General features: G+C 39.9%; 1 protein-coding gene across 4 annotated transcripts in view; it reads left to right on the top strand.

The window, feature by feature from the left end:
- COL4A5 (collagen type IV alpha 5 chain) overlaps positions 1-19,652 on the top strand; it is a 72,794-nt gene that overhangs the window by 13,591 nt on the left and 39,551 nt on the right. For all 4 annotated transcript variants that reach the window (XM_085546244.1, XM_015860476.2, XM_085546245.1 and 1 more), the window contains exons 2-10: positions 6,708-6,767; positions 12,956-13,045; positions 14,244-14,288; positions 14,981-15,025; positions 15,131-15,193; positions 15,916-15,969; positions 16,775-16,801; positions 18,091-18,171; positions 19,246-19,308. In XM_085546244.1, coding sequence (XP_085402370.1) covers positions 6,708-6,767; positions 12,956-13,045; positions 14,244-14,288; positions 14,981-15,025; positions 15,131-15,193; positions 15,916-15,969; positions 16,775-16,801; positions 18,091-18,171; positions 19,246-19,308 — 528 coding nt within the window. The remainder of the gene's footprint in view (positions 1-6,707; positions 6,768-12,955; positions 13,046-14,243; positions 14,289-14,980; positions 15,026-15,130; positions 15,194-15,915; positions 15,970-16,774; positions 16,802-18,090; positions 18,172-19,245; positions 19,309-19,652) is intronic.

Raw genomic sequence — 19,652 nt, 5'->3', positions numbered from 1 at the left:
CCAATCCCTGACATTCTGTGATGTTGTTAACTGTTTTTTCTGTATGTTGAGTTCAGTGCTATTAATCGGTATCTAACAGCAGAGTTGATCTTGTTGTTGGGAAGTTAAGGTACCCAGTACTTATGTTCACTTTTTCTCTAGTGTTAAAACATTCTTATGTTCCTGCCTGGGTAAGCTGTCAAGTTTGAATGCAGAGGATGATATTAGTGGTGGTTAGGTACTGACACAGCTGTGTGAGATGCAGAACTTGTCCTGCTTTGTAAGCTTCCTTCTAGGAACAGTTCTTCCACAGCTGTCTGCCAGGTAGGTGCAGTATCTACTGTGAAAATAGCTCCTACCAACTTGAAGTTGTGGCCAAAGGCAGATAAGACTGAGATTCACACGGAAATGTGCAGTAAGCACAGCAGTTTGGCAAACTGCAGGATACTGTGGAATTGATTCTTGGCTGTTACAGTTGTGTGCATCTGAGCTAATCTGGGTATTCTAGCAGTTCCAGGAAATACATTTGTTTTCCTATGTATGTGGTGTAGATACAGACCTGGTCAATTGTGAAGTCTTATGTCGCTGTTTCCTGGGGTAGGAGACTTCAAAACCATGGATTTTATTCCAATAACACCTATACGGTTTCTCCCAGTTCCCCTTTCTCTTTGGCTCTAAAGAAGCTTGTGAGGGTGAGGCATTCTGGATGACAACCTGAGGGATTTGATGTACCTCTTGTTCTTTTGACTGTGGGCTTTGTGACTTGATATGGGTATCAGAATGCAAGACAGTGTTCCATTCAGCCTTTCTTTTCTTTGCTCTCCAAAGGTAGTTGTACTGCCTTTAACTTTTATTCCCTGGTTAGCTTGCTAACAAGAATAGCTAGTTGTGTTTTGCTGGCAAATACTGGAGCAGGAGGACTGAAACTGAGGCTGCTGAATGATCAGTGTGGGACTTGCTATGAAGAGCACCTGCTTTTTGCAGCACATGGAAGAAAGGGGAAGAATAAAGCCTTAAGTACCTGGTGGTGCATCCATCCTGAACCTGTGATTATAGCTGCCAATAACACCCATTGATTACCTGAGCAGCTGAAGATTTAAGCTTACTGCAGGTAGTGGAATGACTTGCAGACATGCCAACCTCACAGAACCATCTCTGTTCATACGCTTCCTTCCATGTATGGGGCACAATTGTGATTATTTCTCAGGTTCAAGAACAGATAAGGGAGAAAATCCTTATGTTTGTGCTGTATGGAAGCTGTCAAAGATTAGTTGCTTTTGAATGGTTTCATGGCTGGTTCATTTTTGCCCATTATGGAGGTTTTGTAAAACCAAACTAACAAAAGTTGTGCTCATAAGTATTCAAGTAAACTCTGTTTACTTGAGGATTAGTGTGTTGCAGGCTGGCACAGTGCCTAAAAGCAGAAGGTATCCACTATCTATTTGCAACTTTTGCTTGACCTCTTGCTGCCACCTGAGCCGTCAAGAGAGAACATACAGTCTGTTGATAGAAACTGTGCTTCACCTATCTAGAAGTAATGCTGTTGTGCTACGTTGGGAATGAAAGGGATAATCACACGGGAAATTCATTCTTTATAAAAGAAAATGTAAAGAGGAGCAAAGGAATTAGCTTGGAAATGTTCAGACTGTGCTTTTTCTTCTCCAACTGTTTGATCTAGATTGAGATCTCATTTGTGAGCAGTGTTTGTCATGTCAGAACACTTAATTTTTTTTTATGAAGGCACCTTATTGATTCACTGTGTGTGCTTCTGTAAGAAGTTACACATCCTATTAATTTCTGATTTGTAAACTTTGAGTTCTGATACGTGACAAGCATCATCCCCCTTCAGCTCTAATCTTTACAGTGGAAAGAGCATTAAAATATTGTTAAAGAAATATATGTTGAAGTACTTAAAATGCTACTTAAATACTAATGCATACTTGTGGTTTTTTAGATGTGCCCTACATCCACTCTCCCCCTGCTGCTGAGTAACTTACTTTCCTGCAGTTGGGTGTATGCAGTGGTAAATCACTTCCAAAGCTCAACAATCCAAAGCTGAGGTATCACTTAACTGTGCTGTTTCTTGGATTCTGATTGCGTATGAGCAGGTTAATTGGTCTGAACATTTGACCAGTCCTCTATAACTTTTAATTTATTCTTAGGAGAACCTTTTATTGACTACAGCTTTAGGAAGCCCCAAGTTGCTGTTCTTTCCTGAATAATGTTTATTTACCTTGTGTGTGTTTGGTTTGTTTTTTGGTTCTCTGAAATATTTTGGCTGATGTGCTTGAGAATGGGAGGTGGGGAGCAGTGGGGTGTACTGAAGTTGCCTCGTAACCAATATCTCTAGGCCTGGAGAGAAAAGAGGGCAGTGTACCTAATGCTTAAAGCAGCTTTCCAGCCAGAACAAATCTTGAGGATAACTTAGGTTTATTCATTTTGTTGAGCTGTCAGTTACAAATGTGGCCAAGAGTAAGAACTGACTAAGGTTTCAAATGTTTGCTTCTTTTTTTTTTTTTTTTTTTTTTTTTTTTAAGCTTGCATTTCAATTTAAAGGAAAAATTAAAAACCTACACACCGTTCTGTTGGTGGCATAAAGCAGTTTTCCTCAGTTCATGTAAGGCACAAAAGACCAAGCTTGTTCTGGAAGAATTATCCTTTGACTAGAAAACCAATACTATCCCTCCTTTTATACACTAATGAAAAGAACTTACTCTCCACACGCTGGTTCAATGGGGTAGAAGCTGTCAGGAAAATCCAATGAAAGGATTAGCTGAACTTGGCTAGATTAATCAGCGCCCTTGATTATGTCTTGCTACTCACTGCTAACAGCAATGGCGATGGAAATAGTAGTAAGTCCATCCTTACAGGTATGTGGTGGGTGGTAGTGAGGGGAGTGTATGTGAGGAAAGCAGTAGGCAAGAAGCAGATCTCCCCTGTTTTCTTAAAAGCTGCTTCCATTCCTTGTCTATCCTCTGTAGCTGAAAACTAAAAGATTTTAATTGTTGTGAAGATCTCATTTATATTTTTTATTTATTTCTTTCGCATTCATGCATGTTACATAATTAAATCTGTGATATCAGAATCCTCTTTCTGCCGAGTTGCTTTTGAACTTGTACTGGCTTGCTATGCAGTACATGTTCTCCTGTAGCACAGTTCTTCAGCCTGCTTTCACAAGGGAAAAAGGCCTTGAGACTATTGAAAAGTCTAAACAAGAAGCAAGTTCTCATTTAGAACAGATCGCTAAGCTGTTGAGTGTTGTGTTTTGTTTTACACTGCTGATGCTTTTGACTTTAGTCTTTGTTATATTGCTGTATGACCCAGAAGTGACATGAGTCAATCTCGATAGAGGACAAATTCTCAGGGATTTTTCCTCTTTCAACTGTTCATTTTAAAAACCCTAACGCGGTGGAGGTAAAAATTAATGCAGATTAAAAAACACAATCTGCCAAACTACTGCTTTTGTACAGGGAGATAAGTGACTGTGCAGTGGGAACACATCCTGATAAGCTTGTGGGTAAAGAGATCTTCCCAGGATTTAAGCCAAAAGCTGCTGCCATTTGATTACAGTGAGTGCTTGGAGAGAGCTTTCTGATTACTGACTTTATCCAGCCTCCCGTTACTTCTGTCTGGGAAAGACTTTTCTTTCCTGCAAGTAGAACATCTGAGCTGGGTATGCAAAGCAATCTATCAGAAAGTGTTCAGTAAGTACACTTGACTCTCTGAGATGGGATAATTGTCAAAGTTAAGAGACTCCTCAAAACATAAAGTATCCACTGGACATATAAATGACTTTAGAAGACAGTCATAGGTTTTGTGGTGTGTTTTTTTTAAGTTATGATTTAAGGTAGGAGCTATATTGATTAAATCACTTTAAGAATGGGATTAAGGAGAGAAGCACTTTAAAAATACTTCATACAGGATTATTTAGGCCCCCTGTAACAAAAAACATTCTTTATTGCCACTGAATTGGGAAGGGTGCCCTGTGTTTTGGCATCACATCCATAGATATTTATTGCCTGCATATGCAAGAAACATATGTACTTTGTCAGCTCTGTGAAGATAGAAATCAGCACAAGTATAGTCCTTGATCATAACCAAGCTGATTTAAAGATCATTTTGCTTTGTTTTGGGATACCCAGATTTGAGAGGCTGCTACCCATGACATATGGGAAGGTACTGGGAAAATCTTTCTTTCTCAGAGGGGAAAAAAGCATCAGGGAAGGGGAAAATCTTATGCTTGTCTTCCTGCTTCTTAGGGGAGAGTGTGATAAAGACAGAGCCAGGCTCCTCTTACCCTGTGTAGGCTGAGACAGGAACTGGTGAGAGCTGGGGAATGCTCTTCACCATGAAGGTATCCAGCCCCTGGTCAGTGCCTAGAGAGGCTGTGGAATCTTCACCACTGGAGCTACACAAGGTACAGCTAAATAAGGTCCTGTGCAACCTGCTCGAAACAGCCCTGCTTTGCGTGATCCTTCCTGTACTTTATTCCATTATTTATTTTCTTTATTGATTGTATCTATTGCATGCAGTTGTCTTGTTGGCAGGATTGGTGTTGAAGATGAATTAGTATGCAGTTTTCTGCTTTCTGTAGGGAATCAGTGGCAAAGGGCAGAGACTCTTCTGAGTTTGTCTAAAGCCCTTACAGAATTTTGTGAATATATTGTTTTGTGAAGGGGCAACATACTCTCATGCCTTCTCTCTCTGAATTCCTCTTTCCCCATCCAGCCCAATTATTTTCTTTTACCTGAAGACTCAGGAAAATTTCTATAGGAAACATTCTTTGAAATGTAAGAGGAAGACTAAATGAATCTCTTCTGTTCCTCGACCTAAACAAATCTTCATTATGCATGTGCCACTGAGATGGTGCATTGTTTTAGACTGTGTTTTACCACTGTGTAGCTCTGTGTTCCTTATTACTAATTATTTATTTTCTCCCCATCTCTTGGAGGCAGCAGAGACCTTCAAGTAGATGTGTGTGATCTCCTTGCAGTAGGACATTGACACTGCTGCACAGTGAGATAAATACTTGCTCTTTCTTTCTCTTAGTCTGGTATTGTGAGGCGGGGGAATATTATGTGTAACTAAGGTCGATCTTGTTAAAATAAACCAGTTTTAGGATTAATTCTGCTTTAATATGAACTTGGTGTTTAAAATACGTTCCTGAAAGTGAAAAATGCTGAATTCAGAAGGTTGCTTGGGCTGAAAGGTGACATCAGGAGGGCATCAGCTGAACACACTGCTCCAAGTGGAGTCAGCGATGAGGTGAGATTATTAAATAATAACCAGTCTGATCTTTGAAAACCAAACCTGGCTGCTAAGCTTCATCTTCACTTTAGGAAACAGCTGAATAATCTCCTGGTAACTGAGAATTTTGAATTTCTGTGTACATCAAATCAATGAACTGATTAGGGAAGCTGAAGATTTGGAGATATGCCCTAGCTGTGTTGGGTGGCACTACTGCTATGGCACTGAAAGCTCTGCCTTGTGAAACAGGATACTTTATTTATCCTGGGTTTCTGTAGCTTCAGGTGAATTAAGCTACTTTGGAGCCTTCATTCTGATGCTCAGTAGTGTGTTTAGGCTAAGAGCCAGGTTGTTAGTAATGCCAGGTAGGTGATGGGTCATGTCTCTGTGATAATGAGGGCTAGAGTTGGTGTGTGGGTGTACTGAGTACTGACAAACTGGCTTGTCTCCTGCTCAGCTGAAACTTTCTCTGTACATACCGTTCTTTGCAGGTTTTTTGAGGTTGAATGGAGGAGCCCAAACCCTCAGTTTTTTTCAACTGTTAATGATGTGCTGCAATTTTTTATGCTACATGTGTCCTCAGAACAAATTAAATCCTCATGTAGAATATCTCCTATTGCTGGTCATAGTTCGGAAGTATTAAGAGGTTTGGGAATTGGTGGCTGTCTTATGTACACTATAAAGTTTTGCTTACTCCACGAATCTCGCTTTTTAAAGCACACCAGTCTGCTCACTTCTGAAATCAACACAGAACTGTAGTGAGCATCATTCTGGAGTCGGGGAGAATTCAAACTGAGCAGATGTGATACCAAGAATTTGTCTGGTTTGGATCATCTTTGTGAATCAAATTCCTTAACTCCGTCCTCCGACCAATGCCCCTCCCAGACCCTCTTGCCTCCCCCTTACATGAGGTAGTGTTTTAGCTGACTTGTCGTGGTTTGTACAGTGTGAATGCAACTAGATGACATCTAGGTGGGTTTTTTGTTTGTATTTTAAAACCTCTTCTGAGTAGTTGTGCTGTGGAGACATGAATTATTTAGGCACTAAGTATCTTTCTGTAACCACCATAAATAAGGCTTAGTTAAACTCTTGTTCAAAACCTGACATCTACTGGTGAGAGTCATAAATGGATGCTGTCAGTGGGTGGTGGCAAGAGCTGAAGAACATGCTTTATTAAAATTCTTCTTTGGCCACAGGTTACGTTTTACTTTGCCCTAGAATAAGTAGTGTTTGAGTGTAGAACTAAAAATATAATGAAATATAAAATCAACATAAAAATGCTAAGAGACTTATACTTTTATGTGTTAGTTTCCTTAATATAGACAATCAAGCTTCCAGTAGACTGTATATGCTTTCAACATGTGTTTGCAGTCTAGGTGACCTACTTTGTAGGCTCATGTTTTAGTATAACTTTAGTATTGCAGACTTGATGTTTTGAATCACTGTAAGGTAACACATAATCTTTTCTTGTGTCTTTAAAGGCTTGCCATGGATGTACATCTCTAACCAAATGTGACTGCAGTGGAGTTAAAGGAGAAAAGGTAAGAATATCTTATGTGGTTGACTAATGCACAGACCCTTTGACTTCTGTTCCTGCTGTTGGAGTACCACTGCTACTACTAACAGTTACACAAATTTATCCTTTGAGGAAACAGTGGGTTCTCAGCATTATTTTTTTTAGGGCTTCAATGCTCTAGATTAATTTCTAACACATTTCAAAGGTGATTTTGAAGTTATATAAAAAAGTATAACATCAAGTGAACAAATGTGATGCAGAATATTCAAGTTAATGCTTTGATTCAGTGTTATGCTGTTGCAGAATTTTACTATTGGCTGAGATTAAAGAGGGCAGATATCCAGAACTCAGAGTAATTTATGGGGCTGTACTTATCATCCAGATGGCTGTAGACAGATGAGGTCATTCCTTGGCATTTACTTACTTTTAGTTTAGTACATCAAGTATATTCTCAGTACACATATCTAGTGAAAAATAACATCCTCTTGATGACAAGTTTAGAGTTTGCTTGGGCTACCTGAAACTTCAACCTTGTTGGCGCATTTCCTTCAAATGGAGGTGGCTAAACCAGGTGTATCGTAACACTTGTAACAGGACTACTTTGGATTTAGTTTGAAGGCTTTCCAGCAGTGGTCTTCACATTCCTAATATGACTATAGCAGGTGCAACATTGGAAAATCCATCTATAATGTACAGTTAGTCTTTTTCTGAATTGGTCACAGATATTTTGTGAATTCAGTAAACAAAGTTATCTGGCAAGTGTAGATACAAAAACCTTGGAGTACGTTTTCTGGCCTTCTAAATAAAATAATAAAGGGAACATAGTGTTTCTGGCACCCGCTTATTAAAGTGGTAGACACACATAATGCAGATTTCCACTCTTAGAATCAGAGATTTACCGTGAGGGCTGGGAACTTGGATTCCTTCTTCACCAAAGTCAAGTTAAACAGCATAAAAGTCTGCCAGACCTCAGTATTTTTATTAAACTGTCTTTCAGAAGTTTCCCATCATGGTGGAATAACAGTAAAAAGCAAAGCCTGCACTCCTAGGTGTGGTAGGTTGCCTGTGTAACTGGTTTGATCATACACATGCCATCGCATTAGTTTCTCTATAGTTATGAAGGCAGCACTATTTGGTGTCTTGATTTGATCATTCAGTTCTGAGGAGCTGTTCAAGACCTTCACTGATGTCCATAATGCTTTTTTTTAAATATTTTTTTTTTCACAGCCCTAAACTTTTCCTGATATCTTATGTAAGACATCTAGAGATGTTCTGAGATGATGAGGCTGACCCATCACAGTGTATCAGTTACTTAAATGTTTGATGCAGGTTTCCAAGCCTGATACCTCTTTAACCTAAATTTCTTGCAAATTATCTTTGTACCAGTTGAGTGTAGTTTTTTTGCTTTGATGCTTGGCATTTGGTATCTATACTTCCTTCTGTAGTGACCTCTGAACCGTAAGTCAGACTCTATATTTCCTTGTCTAATTGGCATATAAACAGCATTAGGCAAGGAGCTGTTTAAGTAATCATCCCTCTTTGATTCTCCATTGGAAATGTGACAATGTACTTGTAGAACTACTGGAAGTCAGGCGTATGGAGCCTGGTGATGTACTGGGAAGACAGGAAAAGCCTTGTCAAATGCACTCAATTGAGCCCTGCGCTTCTGTTTCACTCTTTCATTATGGGCCTGCAACTAGCTCCTGCATCCAAGTTGCTGTCCACTTGCATTAAGTCAACCAAGAAGTGCTTCTTTGTTCTGTTCTGCAGAGCCTACTGGGTCTCTTTGCAGATTCAGAAGTAACCTTCTTTCTAAGTATCCTAGAGTTCCCTTCAGGATATCCAAATTCTAGCAAATCAGACAAAATAATACAAATTGAACTGCAACAAGTAGGAAAACTATTTTCATGTTTTTCCATGGGGAGCTGCAGCTCTTAGTTAACTACTTCCATGCCATCGGTGATACTTTTGTAACTCTGCCTTGAGCCCTTGTGTACCAGTAGTATGTTATCTGTTGGACCAAAGCCCAGTAAGTTTCATTGTCTTTTTCTTTTTCTTTTTTTTTTTTTTGGGGGGGGGGGGGGGGGGGGGGGGTTAGGAGGAGCCCATATGTAGCTGACAAAAATCACTGCAACAAAGGTCTGTGTCTTCTTACAAAGTGAATCTTGTTCTTGGAATGTTCTGATGTATGTACTTGGAGCTCTGAGTTTCAGGAGGCAAGTCAGTTAAATCCTCAAGGTTCCAATTTTCTTTTGTATTTGTCACAATAAAATGTAGTGTGGATATGACAAACTCGGCTGTTCTTCATTTCTGGAAAAAAACAAACAAACAGCTGAGAGAAAGTTGAAGCTTCTTAAACTTCAGTCACTATCATGAATAATTACTCGCTTTGTAAATGATGTCCTGAACATTGCCCTGTATCAAAATGTTTACAGACACCTGTGACTCCTTTTGTGAGATAAAGCAGATCTGCTGAATTCTGTATGTTGAGACCCCCCTCAGAGTCTCTCTCTCTCTCTCCCTCAACTCCAAATCTCACCTAAAAGATCTATTCCAACTGTCCTCCCATTACTGTTGCTACCAGAAGCCACTAAACCATATCTCAGAGCTCCTCATCCAGATGTCTTTTGAATACTGCCAGGGACGGTGACTCCACCACCTCCCTGGGCAGCCATTCCAGTGCCTGACCACTCCCTGGGAGGAAAATTTTTTCCTTATGTCTAGTCTAAACCTCTTCTGTTACAACCATTTCCTTGAGTCCTGTTTGTTGCCTGGGAGAAGAGGCCAAGTCCTTTCTCATCACAACCTCCCTTCAGGAAGTTGTAGAGTGTAATGAGATCTCCCCTGAGCCTCCTCTTCTCAAGGCTAAACAATCCCAGCTCACTGAGCTGCTCCTCATAAGACTTGTGCTCCAGACCCCTCGCTAGTTTTGTTGCCCTTCTCTATATGGCAGTTCCAGGGCCTCAATGTCTTTTTTTTTGTAGCGAGGAGCCTGAAATTGAACACAGTACTGAGAACAGTACAGGGGGATAATTACTTCTCTACTCTTCTGCTCATGCAATTTTTAATGCAGACCTGGATGCTGTTGGCCTTCTTGGCCACCTGGGCACACCGTCAGCTCATGTTCAGCTAAGCATTGACCAACACCTCTGGGTCATCCAGCCGCTCAACCCCAAGCCTGTAGCGCTGCATGGGGTTGTTGTGACCAAAGTGCAGGATCTGGCACTTGGCCTTGTTGAACCTCAGCCCAGTGGTCCAATCTATCCTGCTTCCTCTGAAGAGCTTCCCTACCCTCAGGCAGATGGATGCTGCCTCCCAACTTGGTGTCATATGCAAACTTAGTGAGGGTACACTCAATTCCCTCATCTAGTTCATCAATAAAGATATTAAACAAGATGGACCCCTGAACCAACCCCTGGGGGACACCACTTGTAACAGATTGCCATTAACCACTACCCACTGGGCACAGCCCTCTAGTCAGTTCCTTACTCAAAGGAAGGTATACCTGTCTAAGCCATGGGCAGCCAGTTTCCCCAGGAGAGTACTGTGAGAGACCATGTCAAAGGCTTTGCTGAAATCTAGGTAGACTACATCAACAGCCTTTTCTTCATCTTCAGGTCAAGTTGGTGGGCCTGTAGTTCCCCAGATCCTTTTTACAACCCTTCTTGTAGGTGAAGAGTCACATCAGCAAACCTCCAATCCTCTGGGACCTCTCCAGTTAACCAGGAGTGCTGGTAGATGGTGGAGAGAGGCTCAGCAATCACCCCCACCAGCTCCCTCAGCACCTGAGGGTGGAGCCCATCTGATCCCATGGACTCGTGACAGTCCATGTGTAGGAGAAGCTCTTTATCTGTCCCCACCTGAATCACTGGGGATTCACTGAATCATCTTGTGTTCTATCCCAGTCTTTCAGGTCAGGGCATAAAGTGCCCTGCCTCTTCTCACTTAGGGAATGCCTCTGTGCAACACTGGAATAGAAAACAGTTGTTGGAAAAGTGTATATATATCTCCCAACATTTGTATTCCAGAGATCTGGATCAGGTTGACTTCTCCCCCAGTGGTCATTTCTCCAACCAATTTTTTTGTCCAGAGTAGTGATTATTGCCCCACTCTTTCCTCTGTAGCTAGTTTGGTACAGCTCCCTCAGGAAGGAAATCCTATTTTCACAGTTTAAATAGTGCATCTGTTGCCTCCTGTATTTCTTATGTTTGTTTGATTTACTTTCTTCTTTCACTTTTAAAGGCTGTGGCTCACCAGTTATGTGACTGCTCAGAGTGGACACCTCCGAGCAGTTGCACTTTAGAGGACCATTTGTCAGCAGCAGGTGACATGGAAGGCCAGCCTTTTGCTAAAAGTTTGTTCTAGTATCCATTTGCAGATGTCACTTTCTCTAACTAAAACATGAAGCATGACCAATGTAAGATTAATAGGCATTGTGTAGCCTAGCTTGTACCTGATGCATCTGGCATGCCTCTTGTATGTGAGTTTTTCCTTAGTGTGCAAACACTGTTCTTGCCAGAGCTTGCTCCCAGGTCTGACTCTGCTTGATGTTTTCCTTATTGGGCACTCCCAAATTCCTCATTCTCTCTCCTTGAGGGGCACCCTAACCCTTTCATATCTGGGCCTGGGCTTTTAACATTTCTGCAGTCTTGCATTTCAAGTGAAGCTGCATCAGCTGTATAGCTCCATGCTAAAGTAGAGCCTGGAGTGCTCTTTCTTTTTCTATTGATCAATACATTCTGTAAGTGTTCTGAATGTATCTGTTAGTTTCTTGTCCTCTGCAGTGGAATGCAGGGCACCTACTGGAGTAGTGCGGTGAGAAAATTAGAATTTAAGAGTAAGTCTTAACCCTACTATCCACTGAGAACCTGAAATCATGTTCAACATAGAGATGCTGTGGAAAATAGAAGGGAGGTGAGCAAAGCCATAATGTTACCTTTTGCATGTTGTGTTCAAGGCTGCAAGTAGATGCTTCTGTTGTCTTGAAATCTCCAATTTTCAGTTCTCTGTTAACACTGTCCTCTTGAAGATAAGAAATTCCTGTTTCAGTTCCTGGCCCTGGCTGAGGTGATCTTGGCAGGGCCTCACACTTCTTTGGGGCACACCATAGCTGGCAGATTGACATGTAGTAGATACAGGAGCTGCTATTTGAATTTTTGCTGAAGTGGTGCAAGAAAATGAAACTTCAAGATGAATCAAATAATTCACAGTGGACTACACAGCTCATACCTGGAGATGAAGGTGCTTGTTAGGATGGAATAATGAGCTCAGACCTCTCTTTCATTGGCAGTTCCTGGAGTTATAAAAAAATAATTCAGGTAAATCTATGTAAGTTGCCTTGCAGGTATCTATAAAGCAATAAGGAATAGTGCTGAGCAATTGCTTGTTATGTAAGCATTGTACATATGCTGGTTGGTAGAGCTGTGGGAAATAAAAGTTGATGTAATTGAAGAGTATGCAATAATCTGTATTCAAAAAAGGTGCACCAATTCTGGTATTTCCTAATTTCTTTGTACTGATTGTCACCTTAATATTTATTGATTTTTTTTAATGAGTCTCTTGTATGAAAGAAAGAAAAGTAAATATTTTTTTGAATTTGCAGCTGTGAACATTCTGAAACTGCTGGAAAGCACTGAGTTGTAACAGGCAACTTACAGAGGGACATACCATGGTGTATGGCAGAGGTGTATCTGTTACACTGAGCTGTCATGGCTTGTGCAGAAATATTCACTTAAATGTTGTTGCTGCTTGGGAGGTTAGAATTTTAGCATGAGGTGTGAGGTAAAAGGGATGAGAAACATCATTTTGGTGTTGTCTTTTCTCTGTTTGTCTTGATTTATATTGTAAGCACTTAGGACCAGAGCCATCATTGAAGTTGAGTTTTCAGGAGAGATTTGATGGCTATGTTTTTAGAGGAAGATGGGACAGTTCTGTGCAAATGGCCAGAACAGGAGAGTTGTTATTAAAATGTTGCTGTCAATAAGTGGCTTATATAGTCGATAAACATCTACGAAACCTATTTAAGGGGTGTAGTTAATGGCAGTGCCCATGTACAGGGATTTCTGGAGCTGAGCTGGTTAGATGTGTAATTGCACTGTTAGAGTTTGTACAATAACTTCCTACTGAAAAGCAGAAAAATAGTTTATTTTGTGAATTTATTTAAAGTATCCTGTGCATTTGCCATATTACCATCTGTGCATATACTTTCTGTAGGGTGAAAGGGGATTCCCAGGCTTGGAAGGACAGCCAGGTCTGCCTGGGTTTCCAGGCCCAGAAGGGCCTCCTGGTCCAAGAGGTGCAAAGGTAAGTCCCAATTCACTTGGATAGCATAGAAATGCAAGGTAGTGTTAGTTTGCTTGTAATGCTGATCCCGAATCATTCCAGAATTCTTGATTATCATCAGCTTAATAGTAAAAATCTTCAGTAGTGTATCAGGTTAGGATACATTAGATTGCTTGAAACAGTCAACTGTAAGAACATTGCTTTAAGTTTCCTGTTGGTCACCTGCATGTGTCTGCAAAGACTGTACATGCACTTGTATCCTTTCCCTTGGACTGCTGCTAAGGTCAGAGAACAGGTTTGGCAAGGTGTTGTGATGTTGTTATATTGCTGCTTGCAGTACTGCTTTACTTGGTTTACTGATTAGAGTGGTGTTCAGCTCCTGGAGAGGCCCCACCATGTTGGGCAGTATTGCAAAGTAGTGTTTGCACCTTGTGGCGTTCCTGGGCTGGGATTGGGTGGGGTGATGCAAATGAAGACCTCATTGAGCTGTGTAGAGACAGCGGAGGAATGTTCCTTGTGTTCTCTGTGGTTTCAGTTTATTTTTGTTTGCTACTGAATTACATTACCTTGTTCAGATGGTATAATATAGTATTAATATGTTGAAATGCCTTTCTCTGTATGCATTTGTATTTAATGTATACAAGCTTATCCAGGATCTGCCTATTTTGTCTGCAAGTACCCACAATCAAACTAACAGAAGCATAGCAAACAGGTGAAAAATAGATAGGTGATAAGAGTAATCAAAAGGCTACATTGAGAGAGAGAAAACTAACAGTATAATAGTGAAACAAGAAAAGGGTCTTCCATTAGAAGCCGTGATTGTGTTTCTATTCTAAAAATGCCCTTTCCTCTCAATCTGTTACTATGAAGTTTAATCTTTTCTATCTTGTGTTGCCCACAAGAGGTCACTGCAGTATATTGGATGAAAGAAAGCAGAAAGTGTCTGCTTCTGTGCAAGCTGAAATAACTTTGATCAGAGATAACCATTTCCTCACTTGTGGCTTATCAGCTGCAACAAGTGCTGTTCAATGTGAGATCCAATACCAAAAATGAAATTATTCTGAGCCTTTTTACTCAGGAAGTGATAACTTGTGTAGCCATCTTGTTATTAAAATTAAAAGTAACTTTTATCACTGTTTACTTCAACAGAACAAAATGACTGCAAACTTGAATGTTGTTTTGTTGGTGTGGTTTTGGTTTTTGTTGTGGTTTTTCTTAGGGTGATGATGGACTTCCAGGACCTATTGGGCCCAAAGGAATTAGAGTAAGTATTGTTGCATTTTTCTAGTGATGTACTGGAATTATGAGTAAAGCCAGGGATGAGACGGGATACTCACAGAATTGGTGATTTTGGAGGGAAAAAATAATTAAGGAGAGTAATGTATCTATCAACTAGAAAATATCGTATTACTTTTTTAAAATTATCTAAGATTGTGTAAGTAATACAATTAATTAATGCAACAGTTTATTATGGTATACAATCTTACATATAATTTGTATTATTTTTCATAAACTCATAAAGGAGGGTAATCCCAATACTGTATATATGTTATATTTGTACGTCAGGTTTATATGTGAGAGATTAATTTGTCTGGAAACCCTTTATGTTTTGTGAATTTGCTTCTTTTTGTCAGACTCCTCGGCTAGCAACAATTGATGTATCACTGTCTTCAGTGGTACATGTTCTTCTTTTGTACCATGAGTTGTTGCTTTTTTTCCTCTCTACATCTGCATACTATTACCTTAGTTGTTCTGCATGGTCTTCTCTGTGTTTTTATGCTATTCCCCCAAAATAAATGTAAGAACTTTGATGGCTGCCTATTATGATGTTCTTATTTTATAGGTGATTCTGATGTTTCTTTTTTGTTATAGGTTTATTTTAGTATTTTTGTAACTCCTTTTATAAATCCAGTGGCACCATACTGTTTAAAACATTCATGGTTAATTTCCTTTTAGGGACCACCAGGGCTTCCAGGATTTCCAGGAACGCCAGGACTCCCTGTGAGTAGAATGGGCTATATAGTTATGAAAAGGATCCATTTTGTCTTTCTGGCCCTGAAGACCATCCTGTGAACTAACTGTTCTATCCTGTTTTCATCTTCAAAGGGTTTACCAGGACAAGATGGGCCACCAGGACCTCAGGGTATCCCAGGCTGCAATGGAACGAAGGTAGAATTCCTTTAAAATTCAAAACACTACAACAATAATGTGATAAAGAGCTCCTGCTCTTCTGATCATGGTCAATGAGTTTAATTTATTGTGATACTTACTGTTACTGAGTTGTGCATGTAATTCTGGAGTGATTCACACAATTGCATCTGAGACGAGAGCCTATGACCTAATATCTAAAGTAGCAACTGTTAATCACAACGTTAGTGTGCAGCCAAAATAGTTACTTTGTTACTTCTTCCAGTACTCAATTTTATGGTTGACAACAAAGGAATGTGTCATAATTAGAATAATATGCTATAATCTTTGTAGTAGACTCTTGCTACTACAGAAAATTTACTACTAAACAATGGAACTTTTAAAGTATTACTTTTTAATAATAATACCCTGAAATACTGACTGGGTGTCCTTGTTGGAACGGATTGATTTTATTCAAACGTGCAGCTTGGCGTCACTTTATGATCTTTCTTTTTGAGAAGCTGATCTTTAGCACTGTGTGCTTTTTCCCTCTCTGCATTATAGTAGCTTGCCTGGAGGTTTGAAATATCTCCATTTGGAAAGTTCTGTTTCAGTCACTTGTATGGTTTTTGCAAACCATTTAACCTACGGATTATTGCCATTGCTAGCTAACAATGAAACTGGGCTTTTCATTAACCATTTGTTTATCTGTTTTCATTATGTTTAGTTTTTCTTTTTGACTAATTGTCATCTTCATCCCTAAGGGAGAGCGTGGATTCCCAGGCAGTCCAGGTTTTCCAGGTTTACAAGGGCCTCCTGTAAGTAAACATTTTTTCCAGATCAGCTGCCTTGTAATCCACTGAAAAAGCCCTACCTAAATCTATGAAAGCTCAGTTAACAGGTGATGATTAATTAGAGTATTTTAATGTCTAGCAAAAGAGTAAGCTCTTTTGCTGGATGCTGTGGCAAAGTGAAGTAAAAGTCCTTTGAATTCCCCCATGCTGAGCTACTTTGCCACCCGCAGAAAGATATGAATACATGCGTATGTGTCAGAGAAGGAAGATCTTGTTACTGTCCTCTGATAGATGTGTGTGTGTGTATATATATATACATATATATATGTAGTGTTAGTAATGATTAATGGGACAGAAGAAAGACACAGTATAGGGTGTTTTCATTATGAATGAAGGCCATTAATAAGGTCTCTTCAGAGCCTTCTCTTCTGCAGTCTGAACAACCTAGACTGTCTCAGCCTGTCTTCATAAGGAGAGGTACTCCAGCCCCCTGATCATCCTAGTGCCCTCCTCTGGACCCACTCTTAAAAGATCAGTGTCCTTATTGTCCTTATGGCACCTTATGCTGGGGGCCCAGAGCTGAACAGAAAACAGCAAATTGCTAGCAAACGGAAATATAATGCTGAATATTTACTGTCAAAGTACTTCTCAATTTTTTTCCAGTTAATTCTGAAGGTCATAAGAAATGCATTTTCAGCTGTTTCATCTCTTTTTTTTTTCTCTTTAATGCTTATCTCATACTGTAGATCTGATCAGTGGTTTGCAAATAACATACCAAGAATTTATTTCTGTTGATCTTTATTTCATTTTTTATTTCTTTTAAACAAAGGGACCCCCTGGTCTGCCAGGTATGAAGGTAAGTGTTCTTTAACTCTTATGTCTAAGTACTAACTAGGCATGAGTGTGCAGTGTGATCTGGCAAAAGTGAGCTGCTTGCTTTTGTTACAAGACTATATACATCCTCTGGAATCTGAAGTGAAATTCTGTAAAAAATGTGTTGCTTCTAGGTCTTTCCAGTGCAACTAACTAGGAATTCTGCACTAGGTTGACTGCAAACTGTTTTCTGAAACTTGTTCTCTTGGGATTGTGAGGGACAGCATCTGTTCTAAGAGGCATCAAGTTAATAGAATGTCAACAGACATCTAAATGCTCCGGTAGTCTGTGTGAGAGTTCAGAAGTGCAACTAGAGTAACAGTAACTAGTGCAACAGTAACTTAGGTATCCAGTAAAGGGAATAGTGCAACATTTTACATTCCTTTCAGAAATGTGCTTCCCTACTGTTTAGGTTATTTATGTAAATGACTTCTCTTCCCCTGGGGGCATGTAGTCTCTCAATCTGATTTTGGACCTTTGAGGATTCCTTTTAAGTTTGGTGGAAGGGGATTATGTTGTTGTTGTTTGCTTGGGGTTTTTTTTGTTACTGTATGCATGGCCTACTTGAGCATCAGCCAAAATGTTAGTTTGGGTTCGCATCTATTTAAAAGGAAGCTTGTCCCCCCTAACAGAGTTATTCCATTAAACTCCTGAGAGGACAGCATAATGCATTGGTACTGGGAAATGATGACTATTAAACTGCACTGTTTTTCTCAGCCCCCTCCATCCCAGTCATTGTGCAGGTATTAGAATGCTAGCTGGTCACAACATTTACATGGAAAACAAAGATGTGAGTTGGAATCAGTAATCAATACTTTACTTTAGACCAGGAAATGTGACTATTACAGTAGCATACACAGCATTAGTCTCATGAAGTGGGACACTGGAAAAAGCTGAAAGCCTTTTTTCCATTGTGTTATAAAAGTTTTCTGTACATGAAGCCAGAATGTCTCTTTTGTGAAGCATTTGTATTTCAATCCCCTATGGTCTTTTGGAATTTAGATCAATGCTGATAAATTTGTACACACATAAAGAGAACCCTTAACAGCTGGTAGTTTAGCCATTTAAATAATTCTCCAAATATGCAATGATGTATCTCATTAAAAGAGGTATTTCTTGGAGAAACTAGTGCTTAAATTTTAAGCTGGAATATAACATAACTTTGATCCTCTCATAGTTTTAAGAGTCATTTTTTTCATCCTTTGGAGTCAGAATGGTGATAAAGATTTGTGGAATATGCTAATAATTAAAAGCCAGCTGGTTTTCTTCTAGGGTGAAGCAGGTGAAATAATTACATCCTTGCTACCGGGACAGAAGGGTGACCAAGGATTTCCAGGTCTTCCAGGGATACCTGTAAGTTGAATAAAATACTGTTAGACTGTGGTCTAACAGAGATATAAAAGGAAGAGTATTCCAATTACAGCACAGTTGGAACATTTGATGCTAGGGAATCCCTATGTGTATGTGAACGGGCAAGGCTTATAATTATTGTATCTCTAGCTTATGCTGTGATGAAGGTTTCAAAACTGCTTCCACATCACTCTTAATAGGGCGTCCACAGAGAGAAATCTCCTACTCAGGAAAGCAGTGTCAAGCAGATGATAGTATTCACAGTTATTGACTTGCTTCACTATTTCCCCTTTCTGTTACCACTTCCCAGATATTCTCTGTATTAATTCTGGAGCTCCTTTTCCTTCTTTATTCTGAGGTAAAGTGAGTAACAATCTGCACTTCTAGGCTGCAGCCACTATTTTCACTCAGGGGAGTGAGGCTAGTGTCTCAGCTGTTCTCCTCATGTTGCATCTCCTGAGCAGTGTTTCTGTTCTCCCAGCAGTCTTCTGTGAAAACAGCTAGTGACTCCAGGCCCTGTGTTTCCCCTCTGAACCATTCATTAATTAATAGGAAGAACAAGGGACACAGAACATGAGTCAATCGGTTTGTACTGGACAGAAGCCAGAAACTCCCATTTCCTGGTACAGAAAGGCAAACCTCAGGCTATTCTGACCAGACTGAGCCTGTTAGCATTTCTGTTCCTCTGATCTGTGCTTTCCTATTGTCTGTTTCTGGATGGGAGGAATCACAAATACAAAGTGTTTTGTTGTTCTCTCTCAGTGCATTCAAGAGAAAGAAAGAACAAAAGTAGTTCAAAACAAACAAAAAAGTATTCCTTTATCCAAGCCAAAGAGATGTACTGGTGTAGAGAGCAGAACAGTCTTGGCACTTAGGCCTTTCATCTAGAACCAGTTGGTAAGTTAGTGGTCAGTTCCTTTGATTTGACACCTAAAGGATGCCAGCTGTGCATTTGGTGTTTTTTATTGTTGTTGGTTTTTTTACCTTGAAGGTCTCACATTTGTCCCGTTGTTGTTGTTTGTTTGTTTTTCCATAAGAAGTGTCTCTCTGATAGCTTCCTCCATTTTTTTTCAACAGGGTCCACCTGGTTCTACAGGAATACCAGGTCCAGTTGGTCCTCCAGGGCCCCCAGGTTTGACAGTAAGTTTCTTAGCCTGTTACCCATAAGATGTTAAAAAAGGCAGTTGCTGCTTTTTTTCCATGTCCTCAGAGGCAGGTTGGCAAAATGCAGAGGTTACCTTAGTCATAACTTGATATGAAGACAGTAGCAGTCATTCACTTGGTTCGCCCTAGAACTGCTATTGTGCACATTTAAATGTGATGCCTTTGAAACATTCAGACTGTTCAGAAAGCTCTTTTTACTTGAAATTAGCCTGAATCTTTCTGCAGACTGTATTGGTGTTAAACCTAAGAGTTAAAATTTAGCTTATTTAGGCTGTGTTTTTAAGCCTTTAATGAACATCTCACTTAAAGGAAGAGCTCAT

Source organism: Coturnix japonica, chromosome 4 (assembly GCF_054131305.1).
Source record: "Coturnix japonica strain WE chromosome 4, WE-NBRP24, whole genome shotgun sequence".
Lineage (NCBI taxonomy): Eukaryota > Metazoa > Chordata > Aves > Galliformes > Phasianidae > Coturnix > Coturnix japonica.
Note: the sequence above shows the minus strand (reverse complement) of the source record. Positions and strands in the feature narration are given on the sequence as shown.